At 39.2% G+C, this 22,356-nt stretch overlaps 1 protein-coding gene across 3 annotated transcripts in view; it reads right to left on the reverse strand.

The window, feature by feature from the left end:
- Positions 1-4,765: 4,765 nt before the first annotated feature.
- Positions 4,766-22,356, reverse strand: part of LOC128690521 (tRNA (guanine(37)-N1)-methyltransferase) — a 101,888-nt gene continuing 84,297 nt past the window's right edge. For all 3 annotated transcript variants that reach the window (XM_053779195.2, XM_053779196.2, XM_053779198.1), the window contains one exon: positions 4,766-6,607. In XM_053779195.2, the coding sequence (XP_053635170.1) occupies positions 4,993-6,607 (1,615 nt within the window). In that variant the 3' untranslated portion in view covers positions 4,766-4,992. The remainder of the gene's footprint in view (positions 6,608-22,356) is intronic.

Raw genomic sequence — 22,356 nt, forward strand, 5'->3', positions numbered from 1 at the left:
AAGAAAGTGAGAAACACCATGGATTTTAAGCAGAGAGTGTAGCAGGCATGCAGGAGGTGCAGCAGGCATACAGGAAGTGTAGCAGGCATGCAGGGAGTGTAACAGGCATGCAGGGAGTGTAGCAGGCATGCAGGGAGTAAAGCAGACATGCAGGAAGTGTAGCAGGCATACAGAAAGTGTAGCTGGCATGCAGGAAGTGTAGCAGGCATGCAGGGAGTGTATCAGGTATGTAGGAAGTGTAGCAGGCATGCAAGGAGTGTAACAGGCATGCAGGTAGTATAGCAGGCATGCAGGTAGTGTAGCAGGCATGCAGGTAGTGTAGCAGACATGCAGGAAGTAGAGCAGGCATGCAGGAAGTGTAGTAGGCATGCAAGGAGTGTAACAGGCATGCAGGGAGTGTAGTAGATATGCAGGAAGTGTAGCAGACATGCAAGAAGTTTAGCAGGCATTCCAGAAGCCAGCATTAGTCTTCAATAAAGGTATGTAATACTGTTTTAATTGCTAATTTTTTTTTTGTGAATATTTTTGTCTGGAACAGATTAATTGTATTTACATTAATTCTTATGGGAAATATTAGTTCGGTTTTCGGCCATTTCGGTTTTAGGCCGAGCTTCTGGAACTGATTACAGATGATAACCAAGGGTCCACTGTACGTATAATGTTTCAACGTTTACCTTATGAAACTGTGATGTAGTGCAGTTAGCCTCACAAATACCCCATTTTCTCTTATAATAATGGGAAGATATGTAGTCACAGCAGGAGAGAGAATAGCAGCTGCCACAACCACTACTAATCACATACGTAATAACATATTTTATTCATTCTAGAGTATATATTATGTTTCTATGTTATTAATATTATTTATTATGTCATATTATTTGAATTGTGATAGATAAATAAGCTGTAGAGCTGATATTAGCATCATATTCAAGTACATACATTTTGTCCTGTCTCCAAACAACAAACTCTCCTCCCTCTTCCATACGCCAAGACTCTTCAATAAAGGTAAAAGTGATTTATATGTTCATTTATCCATTTCATTAGTCCTTTATATTTATTTCTCATTGTTTTCTGTAACACTATAGTTATTCTGAAACGGATTAATTGGATTTACATTATTTCTTATGGGAATACAGTATTAATTTGATTTTCGTACATTTTGGATTTAGACCAACCTTCTGGAACGGATTAAGTATGAAAACTGGAGTTCCACTGTAGTGGAGAATGTTGGTGTGTGTGAGCGTTTAGTGAGGAACTGGGTGCAGTGTTTCAAGGCTGGTGGTGGTGTTGAGTTACTGTCTGCCAAACCTCAGCCTGGCCCCTCGAAGAAGACATCTGTATCTTAACTGTGTTAAAGAAGCAGTTAGAGAGTACACCTAAGATAACTGCTAGCTAGAGAATTGAAAGATAAGAACCCACATCTTCTCTCAGAGGTGTCTGTAAGAACTGCTAATAGACATGCATCAGAACTGGGCTACAGTAGTCACCACCAGGTTAAGAAACCGATCCTCTCCAAGCCACAGAAGAAACGTAGGCTGGATTATGCAAAGAAATATCTTCACCGGAATCCTCAACAGTGGGCTGAAGTAATTTGGAGTGAAGAAGCAACTTTCACTGTCACCTGTAACTGTGGGGGACATGTGTACCAGCCCAGAGGTAGTGACCCACTAGACCCACGCTACACCTGTGGGACCACAAAACACCCAGACTCGCTCATGGTTTGGGGGTGTTGCAGTGCTCAGAGTGTTGGTGAACTTATTGGGCTCCCCAAAAACCAGCATATGAACCAGTATAATTACCTGGAGTTATTGTGTGACAATTTACCTATGGCATTTGACAAGTGTGGGGCTACAGGACATGATTAAGTGTAAAAGATGCAGCATCAAGTATTAAAACCCCAGTAACTGTGCAAATATATAAATTATAATCTTTCATGGTATGTGTTTGTATTTTGGTACATGTGTGGGGGAGGGGCGGCGTAATGCCATCACTAGCACTGTAATAACACACACACACACATACACATACATGCATATACAACAGGCATAGTGTCTAATTGACATGTGCCTAGGACAAAATGGTAACTAACAAGCACATCCCTGATGACAATGGAAGACAGGGAAGAGAGAGAGGGAGGGAGGGGAATATGATAATAACATACAAAATACTGACTGTATGACCCTTATGGCTTTAGTACTTGCTTATGATTATAATAATGACAATATACTGAGAATTAACAAGGTGAACAGGAAAAGAAAGTTTTAGAAATGGGATACACAAACAAGAGGATACAACTAGAAGTTGAAAACTCAGATGAGTCACAGGGATGTTAGGAAGCATTTCTTCAGCATTAGGATTGTCAGGAAGTGGAACAATCTGGAGAGTGAAGTAGTGGAGGCTGGTTCCATACATAGCTTTAAGAAGAGGTATGATAAGGCTCTTGGAGCTGGAAGAGTGGTAGCAAATAGAGAAGAGCTGTGATCTGACCCCTGTAACCACATACCGGTGAATATATAAATAAGCATACATGCATATGCACACACATGCAAGCACATGCACACAAAAAAATACATACACAAGCAACATAGTCTACTGGATCTTGTATAAAGGTAGTCCTGCTTAAGAGTGCAAGAATATGGTAAATTTAAAAAAAAGGCTAAACCTAAGGGGTTGAGGGAAGTCCAGGAGGTGTGCTGCACTACCCAGAGATAATAAATAGTCTAAAGAACAAATTAGATAAGGAATAGGAAAGAAAATTCATTTCCCTTCAGAAGGAAACTGAGGGAATGTACAATAAGGTCAGTGAGGAGGTTCTGAAGTAGATAAAAAGGAATATTATGATTGAATAAAGAGCTCTAAAACTGGAAGAGGAAGTGAAAAACTGAAAAAAAGCCATGGAAAAAATAAAAGAGTGGACAGATGGGGCAGTAGCAATGAAGGAGGAGCAAAGAGATCTGGAGTAGATAAAGAAGGAAAATCAAGTGGAGATGCTCTCAGAAGATGGGGGAGGCAAAGTTGATAAAGAAAACAGTGAAGACAGACAAGGCAGTCTAGAAGAAAAGGCAATGGAAGGAAGACAGAGAGAGAGAGTGAGGATGCTGATGATCTTGTCTAGAATAGGGATGTGTATGTTGACTGATTAGTTAATCATACAATCAGGTCATTAGTTGAAGTCAATCCAAGAATCTGCTTTCCATCCCTGGATAACATAGGATTTCTTACCTTGATCTAGACAAGGGCAGTTTGCATACCCAGGTGTAGATGTATTTCTGGTATCCTCAAGGTTCAGTGGCTGGACTTTCCATGTGGGCACCAGCTCATTAATGTAATGATTTGAATGCATTCAACTTGTACAGTTAACAGTAACTTACCACCTTGGTGCATGGATGAGTGTAGGAACATTGCAAAATACCATGTGTTGAGTCACAGTTTAACACCTGGAACGATACAAAAATAACCCGCACATAAAAGAGAGAAGCTTAGGACGACGTTTCGGTCCGACTAGGACCACTTACAAAGTCACATTTACAAAGTGACTTTGTAAATGGTCCTAGTCGGACCAAAACGTCGTCATAAGCTTCTCTCTTTTATGTGCGGGTTATTTGTGTATCGTTCCAGTCACGGTATTGTGCCTTTTTTTGTTATTTAACACCTGGGTTAGTTAGAGTGAGGGGATGTGTGCCTTGACTCCACGTGAACACATGCATGACTAAGAAAGCTGTGAACTGGCAGGTTGTGCACACTTCAAGGGGGTGGTAGTGTGTCAAAGACATATAGGCTTACAGTGAAATTATCATAATACTGGGCTACTTAACTTATTTAAGATGTTCATATTAGTCTACTGAGGCTTCTTCATTCAGTTAGCCTTATAATTAAGAGTTGGTAGTGGAAATGTGACAATGCTGGATGTAAGCTCACATATCATGTTACAGATCTCCTTTTCTTCCAACTCTAATGTCTCTCGCCCCCCCTTCCCCAAGACTTAGGAATAACATGGAATCAATGAAATTCTTGCTTGATTCCCCACAGATCTATGGACTCCAGGAGCCTGAAGGGGAGAGTAAGTCATGAAGTAGGAGATGGGAGGATGAAAAATAACTTGTATCTATAATTGGGTGCACAGGAGAATAGACTGAGCAGATGAAAAATTGTCAGAGGATCAGGAGGTGCTCCTGTAACGTTACAAACAACATCCAGTCAAGCTAACCTTCTGGTCAAATATAGCCAGGAACAGGATCCTAAGACAGAGAGCAAGATTGCAAGACATGTAGTATTACCAATATTACTATGTAATGGCAGATGAAGAGGTGAAGGAATGGGAATAGCCAAGGGAGTAAGAAAGCAAAAGAGAAGACAGGAGGGAACACTCAGACCCATGAAACTCCTCTAGGCTCACCTACTGCTCCTCTCCTCTCTACCCCCTCAAAGGAGGTTCCTTGATGCTGGTGAGGGGCTTTTGATCTAGGGAATTGGATCTGTATTCCAGTTCCCTGAATTGAGCATGAATGCCTTCCACTCCCCCCCCCCCCACAGGTGCTGTATAATTCCAATGGGTTTAGTGCTCTCTCATGAAAATAATAATAATTCAGTTGACTAACTTTCAGAATTTCACTGCAGATCTCTTAAAATTATTTTTCAAATCAATATTTTAAAGTAATTAACAGCATATAATTTTGTCAAATTATTTAATAAATTAAGAGTATTGTGGGTTGATCAAAATCAAGAAGTTTTAAGAAAAACTTGATGCAATAAAGATACCATACTGTGCAAAATGAAAATTTTAATGGTACTTTTTTTGGTAATTACATAAAACAAAGATCGCTTTAAAATAGGTGTCCTAAACAGAGTTAGATAAAAATTGTGCTTCCTATTAAACAAATGTTGTATAACTTGAAACTAACAACATCCATTTACTGTATAGAGAATGTACTGCACATTGTATTACCATATAAAAAATAAGTAATAGATCCTTAGTTTTACTACTCAAAAGTATCACAGTTCCTTTGATTTCTTACATGGAGGTCCATCAAGAGTATCTGAATCCTTCAACAAAACTTCTATTGGCAGTTGTAAACTTACACGCATCATTATCTTATTTGGGGCTACCTTTCGTATGTTTACTACTTCAAGAACATACTTTCGTAGATCTAAGTTATTTAGCAATCTGGTTTTGGTGGAACACTTTAGGTTTTCTTCAAGACACATTTCAGTGGTTGTACTTTCAGCTAATATTTCATTTTCCTTATGTGAAACATGTGAATGAGTAGCATAACCAAGCTTTTCAGCTACCTTACTTATGGCATCATCATCTGTCACATCATTTGTAAACATGTACACATGAAGAATTGGTAATGATAGATTCTGAGGCAAATCTATATTTTTATAAAGGCCCACAAATGCTGGCAGAAATTCAACTGCCATAGCAGGAAGATTCATGGTGATGTGCACAGTACCACAAAAACTCTTATCTTGCCACTTTTCCAAAAGGTCAGCTTTCAACACTGTCTTGATGAATTCACCACCATCTAGATTATAGCATCTGACTCTGTCATTCACATTGTTTTTTTCACAGTTCTTCACTAGAGCATCATACGAATGTGGATTAAGATCATTGGCTAAAACATAACACTTCTTTCGTCCTACTGGAATAGCAAATGGCCCTATACCTGCCATGACATCGTACAGGATGTCCCCATGCTTAAATTTCTTTATTACACGGTCATGTTCAGTCGAGAGTCGGGGATTCCAGTATACTTTTGCAAAATCCATTGAATATACGCTACCATTTTCTCTGACAGTCACAAGTGTGTCCCCGCTACCTGCCAAAACTTCCATCTCAAAGTTCCTGTAAGTGGAATCAATATTATTTGTTTTGTTAACAACTAAAGAAATACCTGGGATCTTATCCAGAAAAACTTGTCCAGTCAAGAATTTATATGGGAGCACATGTTCACGAAGATTGAGATGAAGGATGTGTCCTATTAATGAGTAACTTTGGACTCCTTCTTGGTTTTCTGGAAGTACAGCCTTCAAAATGTCTTCAGCTTTCCAATTTTCATAACTTAGTGCAATTTCTTTGGAAATGAAAATGGCATCATCACAAAATTTCATTAAGTCTCCTTCAATATCGGCAAATTCTGTTACCAGTAAAGGGTTAAGTACTAATACCTTCTTGTCTGCATCATTTTCATCATTCTGAACACACTTGAATTTATGCAACTTTAATAAATACTTTTTAAGGCATTTGAGTGCACCATTTATTTCACTACTTTTAACAGTGACATGAGGAACAATTATGTTCTTTTTGAATGAGTCTCTATTGAGTTCAGTCATTCCTCTCACACATGCTGGGGGGGAGAAAAGACTTATATCCATTGTTTGCTTAATCTTATGTAGAGAAGTCATGTATTTTAAATATTGTTTAAGGTTAACAACCTTACTGATATTTTCAGAACAAATCAAATGCGCACACACATGAATACACTTTATGGGTCTATACTTTTTGACTGGCTGTGATGCAAGCGATTTAATGTTAAATGATCTTAAACCAATGTACCATCTGCCATACTTGTAGGAGTTTGAGGTGCAGCAAGCCTTCTGGAGAACTCTGAAATAAAACCAACTTTATTTTAATTCTCTTCATATTGAAATTTAATATACTCTACCTAAACTAACTTTACTTCTATGGAGAACATCCTCTCCTCACTTACTGATGGAGTTCCATTCCTAAGACCTTGTCTGTAAATGAATTTGTCACTAATCAAGGAACCACCCCTTACCAATACAGTGGACCCCCGGTTTATGATATTATTTCATTCCAGAAGTATGTTTAGGTTTCATTACTGAACGAATTTGTTCCCATAAGGAATATTGTGAATTAGATTAGTCCATTTCAGACCCCCAAACATACACGTACAAACGCACTTACATAATTGGTCGCATTGGGAGCCGATCATAAAGCAGGGGTCCACTCTACAGGAGGGCCCCACTTATATGGCGGGTTAGGTTCCAGGCTACCGCCGTAAAGCGGAAACCGCCGTAAAGTGGAACACCTTTTTTTTCCACTTACAAATGCATACAAACACTGGATAACAAGTTTACACTAACATATATTATGTTAGCAATAGAACCAGGCATCAAAAAACAATAAAAAAGTACAATACACACATAGTGCACTCATTACTTACCTTAAAATATTTATAGTCTTAATCTAGGGTGAGACAAGTAGTATTTATTGTAAGAAATCAAGTGTGGTATGTATGGTAGTCAGCCAGGCTACCATACCAGGCCACCCCACCCACACATACTATTCTATGATATTTAAGCATCCCAGAGCGATAAAATGTATATACAGTTCACTCATTACTTACCTTAAAATATAGGGTGAGATGAGTAGTATTTATTGTAAAAAATCAAGTGGACAGGACAGGCGCAGAGTTATGTAAACAAACCAGGCGAAGGTAAGTTTTGTAAACAGTGTACACGTCTGGTTTGTGTACAAGTTACATTGTGTACAGGTTGTCTCTACATTGATACGGTAGAATAAATAAAGAAGAACACTCCCATTCTCATGTAACATCATTTTGAGAAGAAATGATGCTCTGAGTGAAGGCAATGGAAGTAAGTCACTCTGACTTTTTTGGGTTATCCTAGGTTCTCTACATATATGTTGTTATGTATTTATGTTATGTATCGTGTTTATTATATAATTTTGAAAAAAAATATCACGGATGGATTAATGAAAATGTGTATATTAACGTAATATACGACATTTAATGATACACTGAGCTCAGACAGCGTAAACAAACAAACTGAACAGGTTGTGGACGATCACTCGGTCAGGCGAAATAGACGGTATTAATACGTGTCCAGTTTTAGTTCATTCATGTACATTTGTAAGAGTTTGTGAAACTTTTACCTTATAATATTTTTATTATTATTATAATAATTAAATCACGAAACAAATACTCTTACACTGTGTACAAGTTAGTACAGAATTATAGCTATAAAGTGAAGGCATACGAAAGGAATATTTTTCTACAGTTATCCCTAGTAACAGGTGACGGGCTAGAGAAAATGTAATTCTTCCGACACTTCTACAAACCGTTTGGTAAACATCTCATATATATTTGTATAAATTTTTATACTGTGGGTGCATGTATCATGTTTGTGTGTTACATAATGTGTTTCTTATATAATTTTGAAAAAAATATCATAGATAGATTAAGGGAAATGTCTATATTAACGTAATATGCGACATTAATGCGCCCAAGAGATTATTATTATTATTATTATTATTATTATTATTATTACTGCATCAAGAGTAGAGAGACTCTTAGTGATTTTAATGTGTACCTACATGCCAGCACAGTGTGTAAGTTTATTTAGGTACAGGTGTACACAAGTTTAATTATCAAGTACAATACATATAAAATATACAATAACTTTAAAACACTTGAAATTTTGGAAAGTTTCCAGACATAATAAGGAGATGTGCTCAGGGAGAATGTAAACAAATTCGGTGGGCCGCTGTGACCATATTAGAAAGACAGGTGGGGGAGCCGTATAGCGAGTTTTGGTCATAATTTGAAATGTCCGTATTAGCGGAACGCCGTAAAGCGAAACGCCGTAAAGCGGGGCCCTGCTGTACTTCAAAAAATGTCACCACCTGAAATTCAAACTTCAGTTTAAAGTTTGCTGTGAAAATCCTTGCAATCCTCTCATTATTAACAGTAATACAACGTGAAATAGGTCAACTTACTCCCAAGATATTCCAGGAAAGACACGCACAGCTGATTACTTGGGATTTTTTTTTTTTTTTTGAGAAAAATCTCACTTTTATCAGTCTTTGCATAGAATAAGTGTGATCTATAGTTACCCTTCAGGCACATAGGGCATAATGTTTTCTGTAATGGTCGCAGTCACTTTTTTTTTTAAGCCCTCCCCGCCACCCACCCTTCAATACCTCTCCTGTTAGCCTTCCACATCACACACAATTTACTCTTGACGAAAGTGTTTTTCTCGAACACAATGGGATTTTCAGAGTGATACACCAGTAAAGACTTCACTTTGAAATCCCCACTAGCATTACCTCACAACAAGAGAGTTAGCCTGTCTTTCATGAGCTTGTGTCCTGGGAGTGCCTTTTCCTCCTGCGTGATGTAGATCCTCTTTGGCATTTTCTTCCAAAACAGGCCTGTTTCATCACAACTGAACATTTGTTGGGGTTGGAATTTTTCAGCCTCTACATAGTTTGAATTCCCACACAAACTTTTCAGATGCGTATTTGTCTGAACTTGCAGCCTCACCATGCCTTACAACACTGTGTATGTCACTTTGCTTCTTGAATTTTTCGAACCAGCCTTTGCTGGCCTTAAATTCACCAACATCAGCACTCGTTCCAGGCAGTTTCTTTATGGGATCATTATGCAACTACCTTGCCTTTTCATAAATTATCGACTGCACAACACTATCTCCCACTGTTTCTCTCTGATCCACATGAACAATAATTTCTCCACATCTTCAATTGTTTGGGATCTCTGTTTTGTTATCGAATTCACCCCTTTCACAACATCAGCTTCCATAATTTCTTCGCTCTTTGCCACAATGGAACTGATGGTTGATGGCGCCTTCCTGTACATCCTGCCGAGGTTGGCAATATGTATGCCACTATCATATTTTTGAACGATTTCTTTTTTCATTTCTATGGTGTTCTTCACTTTCTTTACCAAAGGACTGGCACTAGGAGCTTTCTTTGGGCCCATGGTGGCTTATTTAGTAGTCACACACAATAAACAAGTGTCAAAACAATGGATTATTTCAAAATGTTTTGTATGACCTCGCAGGACGTGTTCACTCACCGAGAAACAACGCAACACTGCCTCAGAATGTGTGGAAGGCAGCTTTGTGCATGCGCTGGGCACTGGACAGGTTCTGTACCATTGATGAAAATGGAGGAAATCAATGAAAACAGAACCAATATTTTGACAAAAAAACTCAGCGAAAATGGAAATTGGCGACAATGGAGATCGACGAAAAGGTAGGATCAGTTATGGAGAGAAAAGAGGATTATGTGGATTAAAATAAGGGTCAGATGTGGAAAGTGGGCCATAATAAATGTGCATGCACTTGGAGAAGAGTATAGAGGAGAGAGAGAGATTTTGGGAGATGTTAAGTGAGTGTGCAGGAACTTTTGAACCAAGTGAGAGAGTAATTGTGGTAGGGGACCTAAATGCTAAAGAAGGATAAACATTTAGAGAGATTGTGGTAGGGGACCTAAATGCTAAAGAAGGATAAACATTTAGAGAGGGTGTGGTATGTTTCGGGTGCCAGGTGTAAATAATAATGGGAAACATTTGATTGAACTTTGCATAGAAAGGGGTTTGGTTATAGGTAACACATATTTTAAGAAAAAGAGGACAAATAAGTATACAAGATATGATATAGGGCATAATGACAGTTTGTTGGACTGTTGGGTAGAGTTCAGGATGTACATGTTTATAGAGGGGCCACAGATGTATCAAATCACATTTTAGTTGTAGCTACAGTGAGAGTAAAAGGTGGATGGGATACAAGGAAAATGGAAGCAGCAAGAGAGAGGTGAAGGTTTATAAACTAAAGGAGGAGGCTCCTCCTTTAGTTTAGGGTAAAATATAAACAACTGTTGGAGGGCAAATGAGCTAGTGTGAGTATAGGCATTGGAGTAGAAGATGTATGGGGTAAGTTTAAGATTATAGTGTTAGTGTGTTCAGCAGAAGTTTGTGGTTACAGGAAAGTGGATGCAGGAGGGAAGAAGACCGATTGGTGGAATGATGATGTAAAGAGAGTAGTAAGAGAGGCTATGAGAGTGGTGAAGTAATGTAAAAAGAGAGCAAAAGAGTGGGTGAGATGTTATCAACAAATTTTATTGAAAATAAGAAAAGGTTTTGGAGTGAGATTAGTAAGTTGAGAAAGCCTAGGGAACAAATGGATTTGTTAGTTAAAAATAGGAAAGGAGAGTTATTAAATGGAGAGTTAGAGGTATCTGGAAGATGGAGGGAATATTCTGAGGAATTGTGTTAAATGTTGATGAAGATAGGGAAGCTGTGATTTTGTGTATAGTGCAAGAAGGAATAACATCTTATAGGAGTGAGGAAGAACCAGTTGTAAGTGTGGGGGAAGTGTGTGGGGCAGTGGGTAGAATGAAAGGGGGTAAAGCAGCTGGGATTGATGAGATAAAGATAGAAATGTTGAGAGCAGGTGGAGTGGTTAGTGCTTTTATTTAATAAACGTATGGAAGAGGGTAAGATACCTAGGGATTGGCAGAGAGCATGCATAGTTCCCTTGTATAAAGGCAAAGGGGACAAAAGAGAGTGTAAAAATTATAGGGGAATAAGTCTCTTGAGTATACCTGGTAAAGTGTATGGTAGAGTTATTACTGAAAGAATTAAGAGTAAGAAGGAGTGCAGGATAGCAGATGAACAAGGAGGCTTTAGGAAGGGTAGGGGGTGTGTAGACCAAGTGTTTGCAGTGAAACATATAGGTGAACAGTAATCAGATAAGGGTAAAGAGGTTTTTGCGGCATTTATGGATTTGGAAAAGGCGTATGATAGGGCAGATTGGTGAGCAATGTGGCAGATGTTGCAAATGTATGGAAGAAGAGGTAGGTTACTGAAAGCAGTGAAGAATCTTTATGAGGATAGTGAGGCTCAGGTTAGAGTATGTAGGCAAGAGGGAGAACATTTCCCAGTAAAAGTAGGCCTAAGACAGGGATGTGTGATGTCGAAATGGAGTTGTAGGAGAAGTGAATGCTCAGGTATTGGCAAGAGGTGTGGAGTTAAAAGATAAAGAATCTAACACAAAGTGGGAGCTGTCACAGTTGCTCTTTGCTGATGACACTGTGCTTTTGGGAGATTTTGAAGAGAAGTTGCAGAGGTTGGTTGATGAGTTTGGTAGGGTATGTAAAAGAAGGAAATTAAAAGTGAACGTAGGAAAGAGTAAGGTGATGAGGATAACCAAAAATTTAGGTAACGGAAGATTGGATATCAGATTGGAGGGAGAGAGTATGGAGGAGGTGAATGTATTCAGATATTTGGGAATGGACGTGTCAGCAGATGGGTCTATGAAAGATTAGGTGAATTAAAGAATCAATGAGGGGAAAAAGGTGAGTGGTGCACTGAAGAATCTGTGGAGACAAAGAACTTTGTCCATGAAAGGATAAAAGGGAATGTATGAGAGTATAGTTATACCAACGCTCTTGTATGGGTGTGAGGCATGGGTGGTGAATGTTACAAGAAGAAGGCTGGAGGCAGTGGAGACATCATATCTGAGGGTAATGTGTGGTGTGAATATAATGCAGAGAATCCGTAGTCTGGAGATTAGGAGGAGGTGCAGGATTACCAAAACTATTATCTAGAGGGCTCAGGAGGGGTTACTGAGATGGTTTGGGCATGCAGAGAGGATGAAACAAAATAGAATGACTTTGAGAGTGTATAAATCTGTAGAGGAGGGAAGGCGAAGTAGAGGTCGGCCTAGAAAAGGTCGAAGGCAGGGGGTAAAGGAAGTTTTATGTGCAAGGGGCTTGGACTTCCAGCAAGCATGCATGAGTGTGTTAGATAGGAGCAAATGGAGACAAATGGTTTTTAGGACTTGACATGCTGTTGGAGTGTGAGCAAGGTAACATTTATTAAGGGATTCAGGGAAACCAGCAGGCTGGACTTGATTCCTGGTGATGGGAAATACAGTGCCAGCACTCTGATGGAGGGGTGTTAGTGTTGCAGTTTTATAACTGTAGTGTAAGCATACCTCTGGCAAGACAGTGTTGGAGTGAATGATGATGAAAGCTTTTCTTTTTCAGGCCAACCTGCCTTGGTGGGAAATGGCTGATGTGTTAATAAAAAAATAAAAAAATAAAAAATAACACTCACATTATTGTGCCTACTACATATACAGAACATTAAACTCCAATGTAAACCCTCCACTTAAACTTCTCCTTGATAGCTACAACAGAATGCACAGTCACAATACAGGGCATAAGGCACTCTTTGACATCCCTCATGTCAGTCTCACACTATGAAAAAATGAAATGCACATAAAGGGCCCAAAGATCTGGAATTCACTACCTGAACAGGTAAAGGATCCCCTGACTACTTATAAATATAGGACTTTGCTTAACCCTCTGAGGGTCGACAGGCCCTCTCCGAGACTCGTTCTCAGGGTCAGCCAAATTTAAAAAAAAAATTATTTTTTTCTTATGAAACGATAGAGAATCTTTTCCCGATCATAATGACACCAAAAGTATGAAATTTGATGGAAAACTTACGGAATTATGCTCTCGCGAAGTTAGCAGTCTCGGCAATGTTTACGCATCAGCGATTTTGCCCACTTTGAGCCCCATTTTCGGCCAATTCTACTGTACTAGTCGACAAAACACATGAATATTTTGCTAGAACTCCATTTTTTCTATCGAATGAGTGCAAGAAACCACCCATTTACCAATTTCAACTATCCAGTACAGTGGTCAGAATTTAGCAATTTTGCCAATTTCACACAAATTTCAAAAGATGCCAATTTCCGAATAGGGTCCAGAATAAACAAGAAAGACATTCCTGGCACTAAAATGGCATTTCCTCTGTTCATTAGTCACGTCTCAAGGCCCCTCTTACATTCTTTTGCTTTCCACTTTGAATTTTTATTCTCACAAAAAATAGAAGATTTACTGTTATGCAGACTACTGCATTAGTGTAAAAAATGGTATAAATAATATTGGCGCACTTGCGAAAGAATATTAGACTCACCAGATGACGTGTATTGGACGCTTGGCATGATTTGTTTACTTTTGAACTTTGGTAAAAATCGAACATTTCTGCTACTTTGAGCTCAATTTCAAGGTACTTTTCATTGTAAAACCAGTCAAAATCATCTCAATTTCTGTAATATGTCTTCCATTCTATAAAATGATACCAAGAAAACTAGAATACAACAATAAATACCATACGAAAATACAGTGCAAATTCGCTGTTTTATTCCCCAAAAAAATGGTCAGAGTTTTTTTTTTCTCATTATGCACTGTGTGCTGCAGCATTTTTTTTTTATACTGTGCACACTGACCACATAGACCCATTCTTTCATATGTAGGCCTATCAGCTTTCTCCCACTAGATTTGAGGGCGCTTGAATGTAGGTGTACTAGTACGTCAAAAACCCCCAAAGGGTTAAAAATCATCTCATCTCTCAATACTACACTAAGGTCAGTGGTCACGTGTGGTCATACCTGTCCTAAGCTCTCTGGGAGTTAGCGTGGGGTGTTATCAAGCACCATGGCTTGTTGTAGTGTTTAAGAATCTCAGATTCAGGTGTTGAAGAAGGAGGTCCTACTTCTTCAGGAGGAAAATAGGAGGCTGAAGCTTCGCCTAGATGAGTTTGGGAGTGTGAGAAGGATTTAGATGGTAAGGAGGAACTGGTCACCAGCAATGAGAGTGGCAGCCACTTTAAGTGGCAAGTGGTTCACAGTTCAGGAAGAAGGAAGATAAGGAGGGTTAACAGAGATGCTGTGAAGGTAGGAAATCGATTCTCTGTTCTCCAGGACAAATGCACTTCAGTGGTTAGTGAGGTTTAACGTACCACTGATTCCCCTGCTAATCAAGGTAAGAATGTTTTAATTGTAGGTGATTCTCAGGTAAGATATATGGACCATGCTTTTTGTAACAGAGATAGAGGGGTCAGACAGAGGGTGTGCCTTCCAGGAGCTGGTGTTGGTGACATAGTCAGCAAGTTAGATAATATTATGTCAGGTAATGGGAACAAGCCCATTATCTGTCTTAGTGCTGGGGGTAATGACACTGGGAAGGGTAGGAGACAGGAGCTGCTGGATGATAACATGTCAGCCATAGAAGTAGTCAGGTCTAAGGGAGAGATCCCAGTCATAAGTAGCATCTTGCCTAGAAAGGGAGTGGGCAATGAATGGATGTCTAGGGCAATTGGTATAAATTGCTGGCTAGACAGATACTGCAAGGAACTTGCAATCCCATTCATTGATAACTGGGACATATTCTATGGCAAATGTGATATGTATGCAAGGGATGGGGTTCATCTCTCTGGGGCTGGAGTGGTTGCATTAGCCAATTCGATTGAGGGGGTAATTGATGACTTGTCAAGGAATTTAAACTGACAGATTGTAGAGGAATGGGTGTTTGTGGGAAACAATCAGGCTGCAGTATTACGGTTGAAAACAGCAGATATTACCAGGATACCTCAGGGATATGTTTAAAAGACAATATTCAAAATAAAGTTGCTAGTAAAGGCAAATCAATTGATCAACAAACAAAGAGAGATAGTAGAGGGCAACGAGCGACTAGCTCCCTTAACGTTTACAATACAAATAGTAGGAATCTAAGAAATAAGATGGATGAGCTAAGATTATTTGCAAGTGCAAGTAATATAGATATTATTGGTATAACAGAGACCTGGTTCAACCTGAAAGATAGAGAAATGCCTTCTGAATGCAACATACAGGGTTATAAACTATTCCACACTGATAGGGTCAACAGGAAGGGTGGTGGAGTGGCGATGTATGTCAGAGATAATTTAAATTGTTGTTTTAGACATGATATAAGATTAGAAACATCGAACACAGAATCTGTTTGGCTACAGTTTCTCGAGGGTCGTGACAAATTAATTTTGGGTGTGATATATAGGCCCCCAAAGCTTGATAGGGAGTGCAGTAAGCTGTTATGGGACAAAATTCGTAAGGCATCTAGATATGAAAATGCTGTGTTAATGGGAGATTTTAACTTTAGACAAATTGATTGGAACAATATCACAGGAAATCTTGAGTCTAGTGACTTTCTTGATGCAGTTCAGGATTGCTTTTTAGAACAGTTTGTGACAGAACCAACTAGAGGAAACAATCTGCTTGACTTGGTTTTTGCCAACAAAGAATCACTAATTAATAATCTTGAGGTTAATGATGAGCTTGGGGAAAATGATCACAAATCACTTAGTTTCAGTATATCATGGAATTACCCAGATAACTGCAATCAAATCTCTGGCCCAGACTTTCGCTTGACCGATTTCATGGGACTGAAAAATTACCTGGGTGGGCTAAATTGGGATAACCTGACTATGGGTCAGGTATGTGATGTTGGTTGCCAATATGAAGTTTTTCAGAGCATAGTTCAAGCTGCCCAGACAACTTTTGTTCCAAGTAGGGAAATTAGATCTAACAAAAATGATCCCAAATGGATGAACAATAGATTAAAACATCTCATTGGTCAAAAGAGAGGCATATACAGGCATATCAAAAGAGGGGATGGGCAGTTAAGAAATCAATATATTCAATTAATGAGAGAAATAAAAAAAGGATTAAGAAAAGCAAAAAGGGATTAAGAGGCTAAGGTCGCAAAGGATTCGAAGACTAACCCAAAAGGGTTCTTTCAGGTATACAGAAGTAAGACTAGGGACAAGATAGGCCCACTTACGAGTAACTCTGGTCAGATCACTGACAGTGATAAGGATATCTGTGAAATTTTCAATACCTATTTCCTCTCAGGTTTTTACCCAGGAAAATACTAGTGAAATTCCTGAAATAATAGATTATGTAGAACAGGACGACAATAAACTATGCACAATTGTGGTAACTAGCGACATGGTCCTCAGACAAACTGAGAAACTAAAACCTAACAAATTCCCAGGCCCTGATGAACTGTTTGCAAGGGTGTTAAAGGAATGTAAAGAGGAACTTAGCATACCTTTGGCTAATCTTTTCAACATATCACTACAAACTGACATAGTGCCTGATAAGCGGAAAATGGCAAATGTAATACCTATTTACAAGGCAAGTGATAGGTCCTTAGCTTCGAACTATAGACCAATAAGCCTTACCTCCATAGTGGGAAAATTTATGGAATCAATAACTGCTGAAGCAATTCGTAGCCATCTTGATAGGCATAAATTGATTAATGAATCTCAACAGGTTTTACAAAGGGGCGTTCCTGTCTTACGAATTTACTAACTTTTTTCACTAAGGTGTTTGAGGAGGTAGATCATGGTAATGAATATGATATTGTGTATATGGACTTCAGTAAGACTTTCAATAGAGTGCCACATCAGAGGCTATTGAGGAAACTCATGGCACACGGAATAGGAGGAGAAATTTTTTCCTGGGTAGAGGCATGGTTGACAAATAGGCAGCAGAGAGTTTGTGTAAATGGGGAGAAATCAGAATGGGGGCATGTCACAAGCGGTGTTCCGCAGGGGTCAGTGTTGGGCCCCTTGTTCACAATTTACATAAATGACATAGATGAGGGAATAAATAGCGACATAAGCAAATTTGCTGATGACACCAAAATAGGCCGTCCAATTCATTCTAATGAGGACACTACAGCACTCCAGGATGATTTGAATAGACTGATGCAATGGTCAGAGAAGTGGCAGATGCAGTTTAATATGGACAAATGCAAAGTTCTAAATGTTGGACAGGAAAATAACCATGCCACATATAAACTAAATAGTGTAGATCTTAATACTACTGACTGCAAAAAGGATTTAGGAGTTCTAGTAAGCAGAAATCTAAAACCAAGACAACAGTGCATTAGTGTTTGCAATAAAGCTAACAGAATCCTTGGTTTCATATCTAGAAGTATAAATAATAGAAGTCTTCAGGTTGTTCTTCAACTCTATATATCCTTGGTTAGGCCTCATTTAGATTATGCTGCACAGTTCTGATCATTGTATTACAGAATGGATATAAATGCACTTGAAAATGTACAGAGGAGGATGACAAAGTTGATCCCATGTGTCAGAAATCTTCCCTATGAGGATAGACCGAGGGCCCTAAATCTGCACTCTCTTGAAAGGCGTAGAATTAGGGGATGATATGATCAAGGTGAATAAATGGAAAACAGGAATAAATAAAGGGGATGTAAATAGCGTGCTGAAAATTTCTGGCCAAGACAGGACTAGCAGCAATGGTTTCAAGTTGGAAAAATTGAGATTCAGGAAGGATATAGGAAAGCACTGGTTTGGTAATAGAGTTGTGGATGAGTGGAACAAACTCCCGAGTACAGATATAGAGGCTAAAACGTTGTGTAGTTTTAAAAATAGGTTAGATAAATACATGAGTGGGTGTGGGTGGGTTTGAGTTTGACCTGACTAGCTTATACTACAGGTCTGCCATCACAAATCCAGCAATCAGTTATTCGGTTCCTTCAGTTATTCGGCACTAATTTTGGCTAGCATAATTTCAAATTTCCAGGGTCACCACACCAACCTGCTGGTACTGTTCGGTGGCGCTACTTGCTGCATAAGTCATTCCAATTTCTTTTTCTCCATTTATTGTTTTAACCTGCTTACTTTTAGCACTAGCCATGGTTCCAATGAATAAAAGAAATGCTTCTCATTATGTAAAGCACCTACACAGTACATTATCCATTAAATATATGGTGGCTTTAAAGCCACTGTCGGTTGTCATGAGCTCAGTCTCATGAAGCAGGAGAATATGCTTTATTATTACGCTAATATCAACACTACAGCTTATTTGCCTATCACAATTGATCTAATATGACATAAGAAACAATATAAATAACATAAAACATGTTAAATACTCCAGAATGAATAATATTTGTCATAACACTGAGCAGTTCGACAGAGTTATGAAGAGGATATGGTAAACAAATACGTACAGTGGACCCCTGCATAACGATCAGCTCCCAACTCGACCAATTATGTAAGCGTGTTTTTGTAAATGCTTTTGTAGGTGTATTTTTAGGGGTTTGAAACGGACTAATCTAATTCACAATATTTCTTATGGGAACAAAATCGGTCTATAACGGCACCCAAACAGACTTCTGGATTAAAATAATATCGTTATGCGGGGGTCCACTGTACCTTTCTCCTATCCCTGTCTTGGTGGCCTATATTAGAGAAAACGGAGTGTAACACAGGGCTAACTGTGATATACACTCGTACTCCACCATAAACATGAAACAAAAAAGTTATTTTCTCTCTATAGATTATCACACATAGCAGCATATGTGTAGAGAACCTAAGATAACCCAAAAAAATCAACGTGGCTTATTTTTAGTACCTGGCTTGGGTTAGCCCTATATGATTTTTGGTAAATATTCGATTCCCAGCCAGTGTAGAAACATTAGGCATGTTTCTTTACACCTGTTGTCTATGTTTACCCATCAGTAAATGGGTACCTGGGTGTTAGCCGACTAGTGTGGGTGTTATCCTGGGACACTGACCTAATTTTCTTGAAATACTCTGCATAACAAGCGGCTTTCTATACAGTAGTATGTCACTGATGTCAGCTAGGCCTGTATACCTTGTACATGTACGTGTAGTTAATAAAGATATTATTATTATTATTATTACAGTGGACCCCCGCATACCGTTGGCATTACATAACGTTAAATCTGCATACCGATACATTTTATCGCTAAGATTTTGCCTCGCATACCGCTAAAAAACCCGCTCAACGCTGTTCGTCCGAGACGCGTCTAATGTGCGGCCTGAGCCAGCCTCACATGTTCCGCCGGTGGCATTGTTTACCAGCCAGCCTCCGCGGTAACATCCAAGCATACAATCGGAACATTTCGTATTATTACAGTGTTTTTGGTGATTTTATCTGCAAAATAAGTGACCATGGGCCCCAAGAAAGCTTCTAGTGCCAACCCTACAGCAATAAGGGTGAGAATTACTATAGAGATGAAGAAAGAGATCATTGCTAAGTATGAAAATGGAGTGCGTGTCTCCGAGCTGGCCAGGTTGTATAATAAACCCCAATCAACCGTCGCTACTATTGTAGGCAACAAAACGGCAATCAAGGAAGCTGTTCTTGCCAAAGGTTCAACTGTGTTTTCGAAACAGAGATCGCAAGTGATGGAAGATGTTGAGAGACTCTTATTGGTATGGATAAATGAAAAACAGATAGCAGGAGATAACATCTCTCAAGTGATCATAAGTGAAAAGGCTAGGAAGTTGCATGAGGATTTAATTAAAAAAATGCCTGCAACTAGTGATGATGTGAGTGAATTTAAGGCCAGCAAAGGTTGGTTTGAGAGATTTAAGAAGCGTAGTGGCATACATAGTGTGATAAGGCATGGTGAGGCTGCCAGTTCGGACCACAAAGCAGCTGAAAAAATATGTGCAGGAATTCAAGGAGTACATAGACAGTGAAGGACTGAAACCTGAACAAGTGCTTAATTGTGATGAAACAGGCCTGTTTTGGAAGAAAATGCCAAGCAGGACCTACATTACTCAGGAGGAAAAGGCACTCCCAGGACATAAGCCTATGAAAGACAGGCTTACTCTGTTGATGTGTTCCAATGCTAGTGGTGATTGCAAAGTGAAGCCTTTATTAGTGTATCACTCAGAAACTCCCAGAGCGTTCAGGCAAAAGAATATCCTCAAGGCTAATTTGTGTGAGCTGTGGAGGGCAAACAGTAAGGCATGGGTCACTAGGGACTTTTTCTATGACTGGTTACACCATGCATTTGCCCCCAATGTGAAAGATTACCTAACTGAAAAGAAATTAGACCTTAAGTGCCTCCTGGTGTTAGACAATGCCCCTGGTGATCCTACAGACGTGGCAGAGCGACTTTATGGGGACATGAGCTTCATTAAGGTGAAGTTTTTGCCTCCTAATACCACTCCTCTCCTGCAGCCCATGGACCAGCAGGTTATTGCAAACTTCAAAAAACTGTACACAAAAGCTCTGTTTGAAAGGTGCTTTGTAGTGACCTCAGAAACTCAATTGACTCTAAGAGAGTTTTGGAGAGAGCACTTTAATATCCTCAATTGTGTAAACCTTATAGGTAAGGCTTGGGAGGGAGTGACTAAGAGGACCTTGAACTCTGCTTGGAAGAAACTGTGGCCAGAATGTGTAGACCGAAGGGATTTTGAAGGGTTTCAGGCTAACCCTGAGAGGAGTATGCCAGTTGAGGAATCCATTGTGGCATTGGGAAAGTCCTTGGGGTTGGAGGTTAGTGGGGAGGATGTGGAAGAGTTGGTGGAGGAGGACAATGAAGAACTAACCACTGATGAGTTGCTAGATCAACTTCAACAGCAAGAGGCCAGACCTGAGGAAACTGGTTCAGAGGAGGGGAGAGAGAAATTGAAGAAGTTGCCTACTTCAGAGGAGGGGAGAGAGAAATTGAAGAAGTTGCCTACTTCAAAGATTAAGGAAATGTGTGGAATGTGGCTTAAAGTGCAAACCTTTTTTGATGACAATCACCCTAACACAGCTATTGCAAGCCGTGCTGGTGACTATTACACTGACAATGTTGTGAAACACTTTAGGGAAGCCATAAAGGAATGAGAGGTACAGGCCACTATGGACAGATATGTTGTGCAACAGAAGTCCAGTGACTCTGAAGCTGGTCCTAGTGGCATTAAAAGAAGAAGGGAAGTAATCCCAGAAAAGGACTTGACACCTCAAGTATTAATGGAAGGGGATTCCCCTTCTAAACACTAAGACTCTCTCCTCCTCCCATCCCATCAATCATCACCAGATCTTCAATAAAGGTAAGTGTCATGTAACTGTGCATGCCTTTTTCAGTTTGTGTGTATTAAAATTAATATTTCATGTGGTAAAATTTTTTTTTTCATACTTTGGGGTGTCTTGCACAGATTAATTTGATTTCCATTACAGGAGGGCCCCACTTATACGGCAGGTTAGGTTCCAGGCTACCGCCGTAAAGCGGAAATCGCCGTAAAGTGGAACACCCTTTTTTTCCACTTATAAATGCATACAAACACTAGATAACAAGTTTACACTAACATATATTAAGTTAGCAATAGAACCAGGCATCAAAAAACAATAAAAAAGTACAATACACACATAGTGCACTCATTACTTACCTTAAAATATTTATAGTCTTAATCTAGGGTGAGACAAGTAGTATTTATTGTAAGAAATCAAGTGTGGTACGTATGGTAATAGCCAGGCTACCTTACCAGGCCACCCCACCCACACATACTATTCTATGATATTTAAGCATCCCAGAGCGATAAAATGTATATACAGTTCACTCATTACTTACCTTAAAATATTTGTAGTCTTAATGTAGGGTCAGGAGTAAGTAAATGAGATAAAACGAATAAATGAGAGAGATAAAGAATGAGTACATGAGAGGGGGCAGGCGCAGAGTTATGTAAACAAACCAGGCGAAGGTAAGTTTTGTAAACAAACGAAGTGTACACATCTGGTTTGTGTACAAGTTACATTGTGTACAGGTTGTCTCTACATTGATACGGTAGAATTAATAAAGAAGAACACTCCCATTCTCATGTAACATCATTTTGAGAAGAAATGATGCTCTGAGTGAAGGCAATGGAAATAAGTCACACTGACTTTTTTGGGTTATCCTAGGTT

This window comes from Cherax quadricarinatus, chromosome 29 (assembly GCF_038502225.1).
Source record: "Cherax quadricarinatus isolate ZL_2023a chromosome 29, ASM3850222v1, whole genome shotgun sequence".
NCBI classification, from domain to species: domain Eukaryota; kingdom Metazoa; phylum Arthropoda; class Malacostraca; order Decapoda; family Parastacidae; genus Cherax; species Cherax quadricarinatus.